General features: G+C 49.5%; 1 protein-coding gene across 1 annotated transcript in view; it reads right to left on the bottom strand.

The window, feature by feature from the left end:
- Nucleotides 1-12039: 12039 nt before the first annotated feature.
- The window catches only part of TNRC6C (trinucleotide repeat containing adaptor 6C), a 109177-nt gene continuing 107708 nt past the window's right edge, over nt 12040-13508 (bottom strand). The window contains 2 exon segments of the mRNA XM_040579594.1: nt 12040-12416; nt 12418-12649. Coding sequence (XP_040435528.1) covers nt 12288-12416; nt 12418-12649 — 361 coding nt within the window. The 3' untranslated portion in view covers nt 12040-12287.

A 13508-nucleotide genomic window follows, 5' to 3' on the forward strand; every position in this document is an offset into this window, starting at 1 on the left:
AGCCTGGGGCACGGCAGGTGAGCACAGGCAGCCTGTGGGATAGACCGAGCTGTCACACAGAGCTTGGCTGGAGCTCTCCCTGCAAACATCCCGCAGGTCAGCACCTTAACGAGGGGAGCAAAATTTGCCCTTCCTTCTGCTTCCCCTCCCAGGAGGAGCGGGCAGCTGGGGCAGATGCCTTGTGCTGGGGCGTCAGGGGAAAGTCTCGGGAGAGCAGGATCCATCCAAACAACCATCCAGGTCCCCCCGGCTCAGCTCTGCCCTGAAGCACTTGGTTTTCCCCAGCAGAGCTGTGGGACAGGAATGAACTGTAACCCCGGGCACTTGCACCTTGGGGCACTTCTCTGCGGGTCAGGGGAACAGCAGATGAAGGGGCTTTCACCTCCAGAGCAGCTGCACGAACCCCTCCAGCACACAGGAGCTCCAGCGTGTAGAAGGGAGGATGCCCGTGCCCGTGGCCGGGCGCAGTCAGGGCCTGCCGGGGGCTGAAGGGCTGCCATCTCCAGTAGCTGTGTGCTGGAGGCTGCTGCAACACCCCGGGCCACAGGATCCAGGGAAAAGCCTCGGTCCCCAGCAAGCCACGCGCAGGCAGGACAGCAGGACACTGGGATGGTATCTCAGGCAGCAGCAGAGCTTGCTCTCCTCATCCCATCTCTGGACTGCAGAGGTTTCATTGCACTGGTCCTCTTAGTTAATTAGCTGCGGTTTGAGTTGGTTTTTCAGAAGTGAGCTGTTACGTCTGTGCGTAGCTGGGCCTGGGTACCGGGGAAGGGAAAAGAGGGTCCCTGCCCCTGGGGGGGTGACCATGGCCCAGCCGCTCCCCCTTCACGTGGCTGCTCTGTACATCACGACCCTCAGAGGCAGCGAGGGCTGTGCCGGGACACTAAGTGCTGCCCTGGCTGGTGCCGAGATCTCTGCTGCTGCTTTTCTACCGAAAACATTGCAGTCAACTTGCCCCGCTCGTGTGCAGAGCCAAGGGCTGCTCTTTCCATCCTCAAAATATGAGAAAGATCCTGAATGTCTTTCCATTTCAAATCTTTTCTTTCCCTTCCCTCTGCCTCCCCCTTCTCCCAGTTGAACCATTTCACTCCAGACTCGCCTGCAGAGCGGCCGCCAGCCCTGTCCCTGTGCTCACCCACGTCACCCTGGGAGAAGAGCTCCGTGTGATCCCTCCTGTTCTGTTCCACATCATGTAGCACATCCCATCAAACCGCCGGGAGATGCTCCAGCTTAATTTGTGTACACAAACAATCAGGAAGAATCAAGATGCCGCCTGTGAGACCCGCACACCAGTGACAGCCGCGCCACCTGCGGGGGGGGCATCAGTTGCGAGGCCGCGATGTGCCTAATTGGTGTTGGCTGCTGCAGTTTGCTCGGGTTTTGATTGATGTAAAGCTGTGGCACAAGCACTTAAACCAAGGACACCGAACGAGACAGCAAAACATTTTAAAACGAAAAGCGGCACTTACCCATCGAGGGTATAATTAGCCGTATTTGTCTTTAGGGCCTTGCGCTAAGCAAGGCTCAGCGCTGGGGAAAACAAGGTGACGTGTTAAATGCTTTGGACAGAGTAAACCCACTGCCCCCCGTCATGTGAGCCCCCCGGCCGGGCGCAGCGGGGTGTCCTGGCCAGCCCTGCCCCGCGGGACACCGGTGGAGGCTGCAGCAGCACCCCCGAGGGCAGCACCCCCCGGGCAGCAGCACCCCCCGAGGGCAGCACCCCCGAGAGCAGCACCCCCCGGGCCAGCACCCCCCGGGCCAGCACCCCCGAGGGCAGCACCCCCCGGGCCAGCACCCCCGAGGGCAGCACCCCCCGGGCAGCACCCCCCGAGGGCAGCACCCCCCGAGGGCAGCACCCCCGGGGCAGCACCCCCCGGGCCAACACCCCCCGAGGGCAACATCCCCCGGGCAGCACCCCCCGAGGGCAGCACCCCCCGGGCAGCACCCCCCGAGGGCAGCACCCCCCGGGCCAGCACCCCCCGAGGGCAGCACCCCCCGAGGGCAGCACCCCCGAGAGCAGCACCCCCCGGGCAGCACCCCCGAGGGCAGCACCCCCCGGGCAGCACCCCCCGAGGGCAGAACCCCCCGGGCCAGCACCCCCCGAGAGCAGCACCCCCCGGGCAGCACCCCCCGGGCCAGCACCCCCCGGGCAGCACCCCCCGAGGGCAGCACCCCCCAGGGCAGCACCCCCCGGGCCAGCACCCCCCGGGCAGCACCCCCCGAGGGCAGCACCCCCCAGGCAGCACCCCCGAGGGCAGCACCCCCGAGGGCAGCACCCCGCGGGCAGCACCCCCCGAGGGCAGCACCCCCCACGGGTTTCGGTCTAACAAACACGCCCTTCGGGCACGGTGCCTGGTGCCCACCCGCCTGGAGCCGGCGCCGAGCAGCGCAGACCCCCGCGAAGTCGCTCTCGGGCTCCCTGCGGGGGGAGCCCCCGCAGCGCTGAGCCCCCCAACCCGCGCAGAACGCGAACTCCGGCTGAGCTCGCTCCCGAGCAAGGAACATTTCACAGCCCCGGCTCAGCCCGAGGCGCGGGGGGGCGGAGACCCTACCCCGGGCCCCGGGGCGGCGGGGCTGCGGCACACACCGAGCCACCGCGGTCAGGGGCAGGAGCCCGGCCCGGGGGGCTGCACGGCCCCGGGGGGGCGGCTCTGCGGGCGCCTGGAGCCGGGAGCGGGCCCCTGCTGCCATCTCGCGGGGAAAAGGGGAATTGCAGCCGGGGACATTCTGTCCGCTGGCTTTGCCCTGTCTCCTGCCTGTGGTAGGTCCGGCATCGTCTGGCATCGCGCCCCATCGCCCCCAGCGGGTCCGGCATCACCCCCAGCGGGTCTGGCAGCCCCGGGCTCTGTGCAGGCAGCTGGAAAGGTGCTGATACCACAGCGGTGCTTTGGCTCCTGCTGAGCAGCGCTCACAGCACCAGGGCTGTCCCTCCAGCCTCCCCCTCACCAGCAGGCTGGGGGTGGGCAACTTCTTGGGAGGGGACACAGCCAGGACAGCTGACCCAGCCTGGCCAAAGGGATATTCCACACCATGGGACACCTGCTCAGATACAAAAGCTAAGAGAAAGGAGGAGGAAGGGGGGACATTTGTTATTAATGCCGTTTGTCTCCTGGAGCAACCGCTGCACGTACTGCATCCCTGCTTACTGAGAAGTGGCCGGGCATCACCTGTTGATGCGAAGTGGAGACTAATATCTTTTGTTTTCTTTTGCTTCTGTATGCACAACTTTTGCTGTTGCTTCATTAAACTGCCTTTATCTTGACCCACAAGTTTTCTTTCATCTTATCCCCCGCCACCCCTCTCCCCCATCCCGCTGAGGAGTGGAGTGATGGAGCAGCTTGATGGGTAGCCAAGATCAAACCCCCCCTACTACTGCAAGGCAGGCTGTAACGTTTTGAAAGCGACTGAAAGCAGCCCCCCCCATTTCTTATGAGATGGGGGGACAGGCAGGATGAGTATTGCTTCTGCTTCTCCTGCTGGCCCCGGTAATGCACTTCACCCCGACCCGCTGCACAGCCCGGGCCGGGGGTAGGACCAGCCCACGCCAGCCTCGGCTGCTGCGCAAGTGGCTGGGAGTTGCTCATACCAATGGTCCTGAGCAGAGGGCTTGCCTGGCTCTTAGGCAGAGGGTCCAGCTTTTTCCCTGAAGAAATATCAGTATCTGGAACTGTGTATGTGAGAGAAAAATGTTAGCCTGCAACACCTGGAAACGGCACGGCTGACATGAACATTACTGTCCCTACGAGCTCTCTGGGTACCCCGCACTCGCTTGCGCCCCAATAACCACTAACCCACCCGCGCAACGTGCAGGGCCGATGCAGCGTTCTTTCCCAGATAGAACAGATTGCAAGAGCTCAGCGATCCACATGCTGCAGGACTTGAAGCATTTGCAAAGAGGATTTACAGTACTTTGCCTTTTAATTGACAGCTCAACTGACCGGGGACAAGCGTACAGAGCTTGGCGTGATACAAAGGCTTTTCAAAACCAAAAGCCTCCATTTAGGAGCCTAAACTAGTCCATAAACACCTGAGTTTGCACCCTGCTTCTCCAGTGCAGCCCCCAGGCAAGGCAGCGTGAGCTCCTGACGGGCCATACCTTAAGAAAAGAGGGCTGCTTGTCCAGGCAGGCAAAGGGGGGCAGTGGGGGTTGTTCCCCGACACAAGGCCGTGCCACAAGCAGGGGATGGCAGTGCCGCTGCCCCGGGGCCTCACCAAGGCCGGCAGGCTCCCGGTGCCGAGGAGCCGGGCAGAGGCTGGCTGCCCTGGCTAAGGGAGAGCCAGCAGCGTCTCCAAAAAAGCAGGAATCTCCACACTCTGCAGCATCTTCCCAGCTTTTCATTACAGCTCTGCTCATCCCCGTTAAGGCTGTGGCCCTTAATCATCAGGCAGCGAAATCCAGCGTGGCCTGTGCTGCTGGAAGCCCCGATATCCCTTGGGTTACAAGCTCACAACCAGCGGTGAGACGCTGAGATGCTGATGAGCAAGTTCCTTGTTTTGCAGAGCAGAGCTCCTGGCCTCTGCCATGATGCACAGCAGCAGCCTGGATAAAGCCTCTAACTCAGCGTTTGTGTCCCAGGTCCCATCTAGGACACCAGCCGCACACACAGCCGAGGCCCCTGTGGCCCTGCCGCTACACAAACAGCAAAGCATTGTTAAGAGCGCACTGCTCATTCGTTACACCAAGTGGAATACTGCAATTCAAACCCCTGTACTGACAAAACACTGAGAATAACCCCGCTGGGAAAGTGTGCTACTTGGCCTCCCAGCCTTGTGAAGGTCCAAGCGGAAAAGGAGACTTCTTCAACCTTTTCCTCTAGGCTTGCTTCAGATGACTTTCCCTTTCTTCTCAGCTAGAGATGGTGCCCACAGTGGTAAATCTCCAGTGCCTTAGAATACCTGGATTCTTTAAAACAAATTAAAAAAACCCCAGTGTTTGAACTACAAGGCGATAAAGATCACTACCTTTACTTGGGAGGCGGCTGTACCAGATGACACAATCTCTCACCAATGTACTGGGTCCCATTATTTTTGGATACCTCCTCTTCCCTCTTCCTCCTGCCCCCACCCTCCCGGGCCAAGAGCAAAATTTACTTACTTACACCGTGTCTTAAATTCTGTATTATATGGGTTTAGTGGTTCATGCTTAGTCTCCACTAAGTGATGGACAGCTAGTGCTCTGCTGCAGACAAAGCATTACACTTCATTCTGCATCAGCCCCAGCTTTAGTCTCATGGTCTGTGCTTGAAAACAACACCAAGGGGTGTCCCAGGCCCATGCTGGGCTGGTCACCAGTTTGCTTTGCTGGTCCCGAGTGCTCAACTTCACCTCTCAGTTTCAGAAAAGCCCCAGGAACAGGTATTTTTCAAAGATGCTGAAGACCCCGGGGAAATTACTTTGAAACTGCTTCCAACTAAGTCCCCATCTAGATTATTGTGCAACCTGTAATTCATAAACTAAGAGGCAGCAAAAGCTTAAAAAGCAATTCAGGGAGACAGCACCAAAGCATATAGTAACCATGCTGACAAGCAAGAAATAAAGGGTATTGGACTAATGCAGTAGGTTGGACACAGCTGTAGAAGCACCTTAGTGCATGCTCATGTTTGCATATTGATGCTACGAACAAAACCATCCCTGAGCCAGAGCTATCGGGGAAAAGCAACTTGTTGGTTTGTTGGTTGGGTTTTTGTTTTTTTTTTCACTCAAGCAATTTCTAGCTATTTTGGAAATGAAACTCACCTATAAATCAATTAGATACTTGTACGCTTCCTCCTAGCCCTGTCCCCAGGCTCTCTGCCCTCCCCACCAGCGGCAGCCACCTTTGGTGCTGCGCAGCGACCTGCTGGGGATGCACAGCCCCCACGGGGAGGTTTTTGGAAGCCCTCAGCAATGAGAGCGGCGTGGGGTCTCGCAGCTGCCTGCCAGCCATTCCCACGCGTGACCACCCCAGAAGAGAGGGGCGAGGGATGCTCAGCTGCGGGGCCGGCTGTCCCCCCTTGGGGATTTCAGGGATTTTATGCTTGTGCTGAATCTCCCACCAAGCACAGGGATCGCTGTTTCCAAGTAGCCAACCTTTGCACCGGTGGAAGCTGCAATTCTTTACCTGCAGAATAATCATCTCCTCTGCCTTTATCAGAAGTTTCCCATCATCTGGAGGGAGACACGGGAAGGAGACAGACAAGTGCCAAGGAAAGGCAGAAAAAGTGGGTCCCACTTGGAACGGGATAAAATAATGAAAAATCCAATTATTTTTCCCCCCACCTTGCTCCTCTGGGGTACAGACGGTAAAACGTATTGGTAAACCGTGAATACTGTAGCCAGAATAAGGAGACCTAGTGCAAAAATGGGAAGAGAATCTGCTCCTTGCCAACACCATCGGTAACGCCAGTCTTAGTCTGCTTGACCCCGTTTTTTCAGTATAAATTCAGAAAAAATAAGTGGGCAAAGGATCCAGGAGATAAAACTACAGAGAAATCAGGAGAATCTGCCACTGTATTGAATATTATAAAATATTCAAATGAACAAAATGAACGTGTAAAACAAGAAACTACTCGATTAACTGAGGACAGATACAGGCAGGCGGGGGGTGGGTTTTCTCACCAAGTCAGCAGCCTCACAGCTAGATCAAGGCAAGCCACCTTTACTAATAAGAGCATTTACGGAAAGCAAAGCAATCTTCCAGCTTGTTGTGTTTTATAACATTTTAATAACCCTGAAATCATGACTGCACTGGGACCACGTTTTCATCAGAGAAAATTTACAAGCAACTAGTTTCCAATGCATCCGACAGTAAAAAACAAACACCGGGGGCACACACAGGAACAAAGTGTCATATTCATTTCTAATGAAACACTTTCATTAGAGAGAAGAAAACGGTGGGAGCGCGAGGGGTTTGAAATGGTCAACTCAACTGTCTTTGCACAGGCTGGATTGGCCGTTAGAGGATGGAGTCTGGCAACTTGCAGCAAGCAATCGTTAACCTGAGAGATTGGGTGTATCCGCTGGAGGAAGACACCTAGACCCCACTAGAACATGGGCACGTTAGTAGTCCGTCCTCCCTCAGGAAAGCTACAATGTGGATGAGTGTTGGAGGTGCCTCTCCCAAATTCCAAGAGCACGTGTGTATTACTGGAAGAGACCCCTTGGGAAGGAGGGGGAATGTGAGAGGACAGAAGTTGGCCCGCTCCCGTAGATGTTAAGGTTTCACGGGTACGTTACCGCCTTCGAAGCAACGCAAGGACCTGGGTGAAACAGTCCAAGAGACCTGCAGGGAGCGAACATCATCCTGTGCGGTCCGTGGACGGGCCTGTGGTCCCCTTCCAATTCCCGCTAAAGATAACATCGTGAATCACAGACATTTCCAGAGCTGTCGTTTACCTTGGGGTGTTGCAGGGAATGCAGGGTATACCAGGCATCCGTACAGTTTACACAGAGTTCGTTTTGAGCTCGGTATCCGATTTTTCAGAACTCCCCTTCCCTGAAACCGGCTACGCAGGACTTGAGCAGAGATTGTACATTCAGCATCAGTACAGTGATACAATTAGCACGCCTGTCGCTTGTACAACGCGCGAACTCTAACAGACATTTAGCAGCAGTTCGTACGACACGCTGGGCGATGATCCTTACAGGTCACCGTAGCAATCTTTGATCTGCTATCACAGGTACGCTCCACGCTATAGCTGCCCATAACCCACACCCTAAAGGGTTTTTCCATTCCATTTCCAGACTCTTCCAACTCCAGTAATTCTTAACATATACAGATATCCATATACATTTCTTTAATTAAAATGCTCCTTCACATACACAATCATATATTGAATTATCAAGAACAATAATATATTTCTGGAGCAGAATAGCAAAACGATCTGCTCTGCCAGTGCCACCCACAAACTAGACAAGTAACTAAGAAGAAGTTTGACAGTTTCAGACCACTTAGGAAAGAGAAATTCTCTTGGCCTAAAGACAGGGGAGCCATGCAGTGAAAGTGCTATGGAGAATACAGTAAATGCAATATACAAAACCCCACAAATTGTTAAAAATTATGTTGTCTCGTAAAGATTCTGGAACCATAAGGAGAATCCTTATCATCAGGAGCTATCTTTACAACTTCAGGAATATCAGATAGCATTAACGCGGGGCGGGGGGGGTGGGGAGGAGTATGACACTGAAAATGGAGAATGTTATGCAAACACTAAAAGACTGGTTTTAGCCAAAAGCTGCGTTTCCTTTAATACACCAGGGTGGATGCTAAATTTTAAGAGTGCGTCTGATTAAAAAAAGCCATCTCTGCCAACCTTATGGAAGACAAAAACAGGGAAGGAGAAAGAAAGAGAAGGCAACTCTCTTCTAACAATTTCATTACAAACAGCTGGTAGAGAAAACAGAAAAAAGGCGACAGAGGGGAAGAAGTTCACGGTGAAACACAACCATGGCAACAGCTGTGCAGCATCAATGAAAAAATGAGCAGAACAGGCTTCAGACTGGGTATTTTGGCTATTTCGGTAACAGAAGTTACCCCAAATCTAGATTTGAGTTTTAAACTGCATCATATCTGCCAGCAAACTGCAAACTCTCAAGGGTTGCTTGGGTCCCCCCTGCGTCTTTCTTATTAAATGTTTAGTTTCTGGCGGAGTAGCCAGTAATCCCAGTGCCAGCGAGGACGGGGGAGAGCCGCAGTGCTGGTGGTGGTCAGGGCTGTGAACTGCCTTCTTAACCCAGTTCTTCACCTTCGGGGTTTTTTTCCTTCCCAAACAGACCAGTGGAAAGAGTTTTACCGTACAAACCCACCAGCACTGGAGTCCCAGTTCAATGCAGGGGTTCAATTCAGAGCCCTGCCACGAATTGCGCTCCCAGTTCAAACCACCTCAACGCCACCCGGAGGCAAAGAGCCGGCTTGGTGGTGGTGGGAGGACAGCACGAGCTCAACTGGGGACAAGGGAGATGGAGCAGGTCCGGGTTCCTCCACGAACCTTCTGCCGTTTGCCTCCTCTGCCTCACATTAGCCACTGTGAATATCTTCCTTAATTTCAAACCTGAAAGGCCAAACACGAAAATATTTTGGTTTTTCTCCCCCATTTTATTTACAGGCTATCTACCCACCTCGTAAAGTTTAGTGGAACTGGCAATTTAGAGATGTCCAGGCCTGGCAAATGGAAGGCTACGGGGTGACTCAACGGGAAAGCTAGAGGAGCCTTCAGCCTCGCAATATTCCAAGTGTTAATGACTCATCTACTATATCACCAAAGACATGAATAAATGAGAAAAACAGAATTCTAACAACAACAACAACAAAAATGATTACTGCTTTTTACGCAGCGCTCTTTTGGATGTGATATGCAAAGCATTCATGGTACAAGCTATGAGAATGCCATCACCAACAAGCACAGATTCAAAGTGTGCGACTACACTTACAGGAGCGATTTGCCTGGCTGTACACTTAATTATATCGAAAGAGTTAAAACTTCTTCCAAGAAATGCCTTAACAGATTTAACAATATATATATATATTTAGTATCCCCTGCATAAAAGAAAAATACACATTATTTCAACAGCCAAGAAAAAACTGCAATTTATTAAGTTTCAAAGAATCTTCGTACTCTTGAAAGCAACTTTCGGTGCATGTTCTTTAACAATCACATTCTATGAGGAGAATAAACATTAAAAGCCACAATTGTTGGTTTTTTTTAATCTCAGAGTTACAGACATCTTTAATCCAAAAGGAAAGGCAAAAAAAAAAAAAAAAAAAAGAAAAGCCCCAAAACAAAACCCCACCCCCCAACCCTTAAACAGAATTTTTCATTCCCAATTTTAAAATATCAGGAGTTTTTCTACAACTCAATGCTAAACTTCAGCATGGAACATCATATGTAAACACGCACATACACACATACATATTTTATATAAGTGTGTGTGTATATATATATAAAATATATATGTAGGAGGCGTGTAATGGCAATGAGATGCAATTACTCTGAGGAAAGGTTATTCAGCTAAATACACTACTAAAACTTGAGAAAAAAACAAGTCTTGAACCCAGTTTGTGCATAGTTCATGATCCTCTATAAAACCAGCTTTTGTTAATTTGCAATCTTGCAGGACCCTTTAAATCTGATAAAACCATTAAAAAGCTAATCTTCCAAAAAAAAAAATAATAATGTAATGCACAAGTTTCCTGATCCAAGCAGGCAGGGAGCACAATGTTCATATAACTTTTAAAACATACTTGAAGTGTATGTTATTCCATTGTCTTTCTTCCTTTCAAAACAAAAACATTGATCTTTTTTTAAACATAAAGCGATTTTTTAATATATAAAGCACTCTTCAAACATCTATTTCTTTTGAGTCCATTATTTGGTAAATATGTAACTGCTACACATTAGATTAGGTATTTTCTTCTTTCTTACTGTCTTTTTTTTAATTTTATTTTGTTTTTTAATAATATCTTCAGTGCTAGGAGTTGGGTTTTAAAAATACATGAAATGGTGTGGAGTTGCTCCTCGGGAAACCCGGCTTTCCTGAGACATCTTCCACCATGTGCAAGATAGTGATCACAAAGTTTTCGCCACTTTGACGAAGAGGAGGAAAACAACAACAAAAATAGTACACAGCAATGGCCAAAGAAAAGAATACAACAACACTGTTCAATCCCAGAGCTCTGAAGTAGCATATCTTCATTCTGAAAATAGTTTTCTTTACGATGGAAGTTTTTTTTTTTTCTTTTTTTTTTTTTTTAATTCCTTTTTTATTTTAAAGTTTGAAGGAGAAAAAAAGGTCTGTAAACAGGTGGGAGCCAAAACTCCTGGCTCCTCCAAAAGCAGTCAAAACCTATGTCCAAGTGCTTGTTTCTGTTCCTGCTTGCAAGGGAACTATCAACTCTTTACAATTATCTATGGCCACAGTTCAACGAGAGTATTTTTTTTTTAAACTTTATATTCCGAATGGAAAAATGGTGCAATACTCCGGTAATAATTTTCTTGCATTAGTCCACAATAAAAAGCCGCTAAAGGTAGATATACATATTATTCTCCAGAGATACACACTGTAATTTTTAAAATGCGATAAGAGTCCTTGAGTAAACATTTACACGTGAATTGTCGCCGGCCCCTTCTATCAGTTCTTTTTTTTTTTCTTTTTTCTTTTTTTTTTTTTTCTAACATTATAGGATTAGCTACAAGAAGGGCTGCGGACACTCAGTGCAAAGTTAGAAGCTAATAACAATTAAACATTTGACCAATGAGCAAATAAAAAGCATATACTGAATAAAAGGAAAAAATTCACACTTTTAGTTAAACCACACATGGGCACACACATACATGCGCGCGCATACACACAAGCACACTCACATACATACATCTGTTCCAACGAAAACGTATAGTCTGAACTTTAAAAAAAATTCTTAGAGCCTGTTTTTTGTGTACTGATGCTGACCTGGAAGTGTAATAATTAGACTTAGAAAGTGTTCACATTTTGTTATTGGCCTGCTGGATTCAAGTATTTGCATGTTGATATGTTTTTCTGTTTGTTTGTTGGGGTTTTTTTGTGTGTGGTTTTTTTTTTTGTAGTTTTTTTTTTGTTTGTGGTTTTTTTTTGTTTGTTTTTTTACTTTTTATATTTTTGGGATTTAAAAAATGACATGAAAAAGTAATGAAACAAGGGTAATGTGCATAGGCAGATCCATGGGAGTAGTGGACACAGAGACACCCCAACCCTGCCCTCCCCCCACCCCCCACCCCACCCCCAACCTGTACAGTCAATAGTTACCATTCAGATTCATTACTTTTCTGTACCAATGGTAAATATCACACTTCACCCTTTCTGATTAGTGGGTCCGCCTCTGGTAATGTGCATAATAGTCACAGGCTCATTTTAAATAGGCTTTCATTCCCCTCCTCCCCACCCCCCCACCCCCCAGGTTGATAAAATAACCCTTTCCAGCCCAAATTCTGAAAAGTGCCCTTCATGATAGACCTATTCTAAGCAGCTTTTATACTTTGTTTTGAAAATCACCATACAAACATAAAAAGACAACATAAAACAAAAAGCCACGAAAAAAATAAAAACCTGTCATTAGCATGTGACACTGACCAAAAGAAGCCCATACTGTTTCAGGAACAGTTCACAAGGGCTTCTGCAGTTTCATATTCGATATTGGACAGAGGTACTAAAAAGGGCTGCCAGTCTGATCTGTTAAAGCTGGATTCTTCATCAAGCCCGGGACTGGAAAGGGTTACAATTTTTTATTTTTCCTTTAGTGCTGATGATTGTTATTTCCATTTTGTTTCTCTTGTTTCCTAGATGGACTCCCCACTGAGAAGATCACCCGGAAGAAGAGTATTCAAAGGTGTCGGGCTTCCGATAACTCTGCCGTCGTCGGTGCTCGGGGGTCCCCAAAGGCTGCTGGAGTACTGAGGCACCCCCCCCCCACAGCAGGTCGCTGCTCCCCTTGCCCCCCAGGCAGGGGGTGTTCCAGTGGCCGGCGTCGCTGCGCACCAAGCCGTGGGAGCTGCTGGAGGAGCCCAGGCGGGTCTGGTTGCTTCCAGTGTTGGACTGCCAGCTGGAGGTGGGCGGCAGCGGCTGGCCTTGGGCTAGGAAGCGGTTGACTTCTTCTTCACCAGCAAACTCGGCCAGGATGGTAGTGTTTCCCAGGACACACCTGAGGACAAAAACAAAAGGTGCAGCGACATGAAACAAGGGGTGCAAAGGGCACTTGGGGAAATACGCCGGGTGGACAGAGACCCATTGGTGAGCCCCCAAGCTGAATTCGAGGTGAGGTGTTATGCCACATCTGCTCGCTTTTAGTCATCCCGGTCTCTTAAACAAAGGCTCCTCTGTCCTGTTTTCCCTCTACCTTTCTGCATCCGCAGGCAAACACACAAAGCCATGCGTGGAGACCGCCTCGCTTTATTAACACGCATCGACTTAGGCATAAAGGTACAAGCATACCAGCGTTATCAGTAATAAATTACACCAATAATGACAAATTTATTAGAATATATTTTCAAAAACTATTCTCTTCGCATTAATTTGTCGTCACAGAATATATTCTAGTATTTAAATCCTGCAGATTCAATCATTTGCTGGGTATTTTAAAATCAACTAGCCAAGAAAAGCTGGGGTTTTTTAAGCTGCAAGATACAAGAGCAGAATAAAATTCAGACACCTTGCACCTCAGGGTGCCTACAGCCATCACACTCAATGGTTAACTTTTTAGTTTCCAAGTTTGTGCTCAAGCACCTGACAACACCTCCTTTCCCCACTTTTGCTTTTGCATAAATGTTGTAGCTTTTATTATTTCTGAGCACTGGGCAATGTGACCTGTAGCAATTCCAGCACTTTGCTTTACTATAAAGATATAAAATATAGCTCCAACCATGCATCATATAATGTAGCAAAGCAAGCTCCAGACCATGAGGTATGCAATTCCTTTGCCTTTTAAAATACTTCAAAATATTTTCAGAAAACAAACTCAGAAAGATTAGGGAATCTCTTTTTTTTTTTTTTTTTTTTTCCCC

Source organism: Falco naumanni, chromosome 1, assembly GCF_017639655.2.
Source record: "Falco naumanni isolate bFalNau1 chromosome 1, bFalNau1.pat, whole genome shotgun sequence".
Taxonomy (NCBI): Eukaryota; Metazoa; Chordata; class Aves; order Falconiformes; family Falconidae; genus Falco; species Falco naumanni.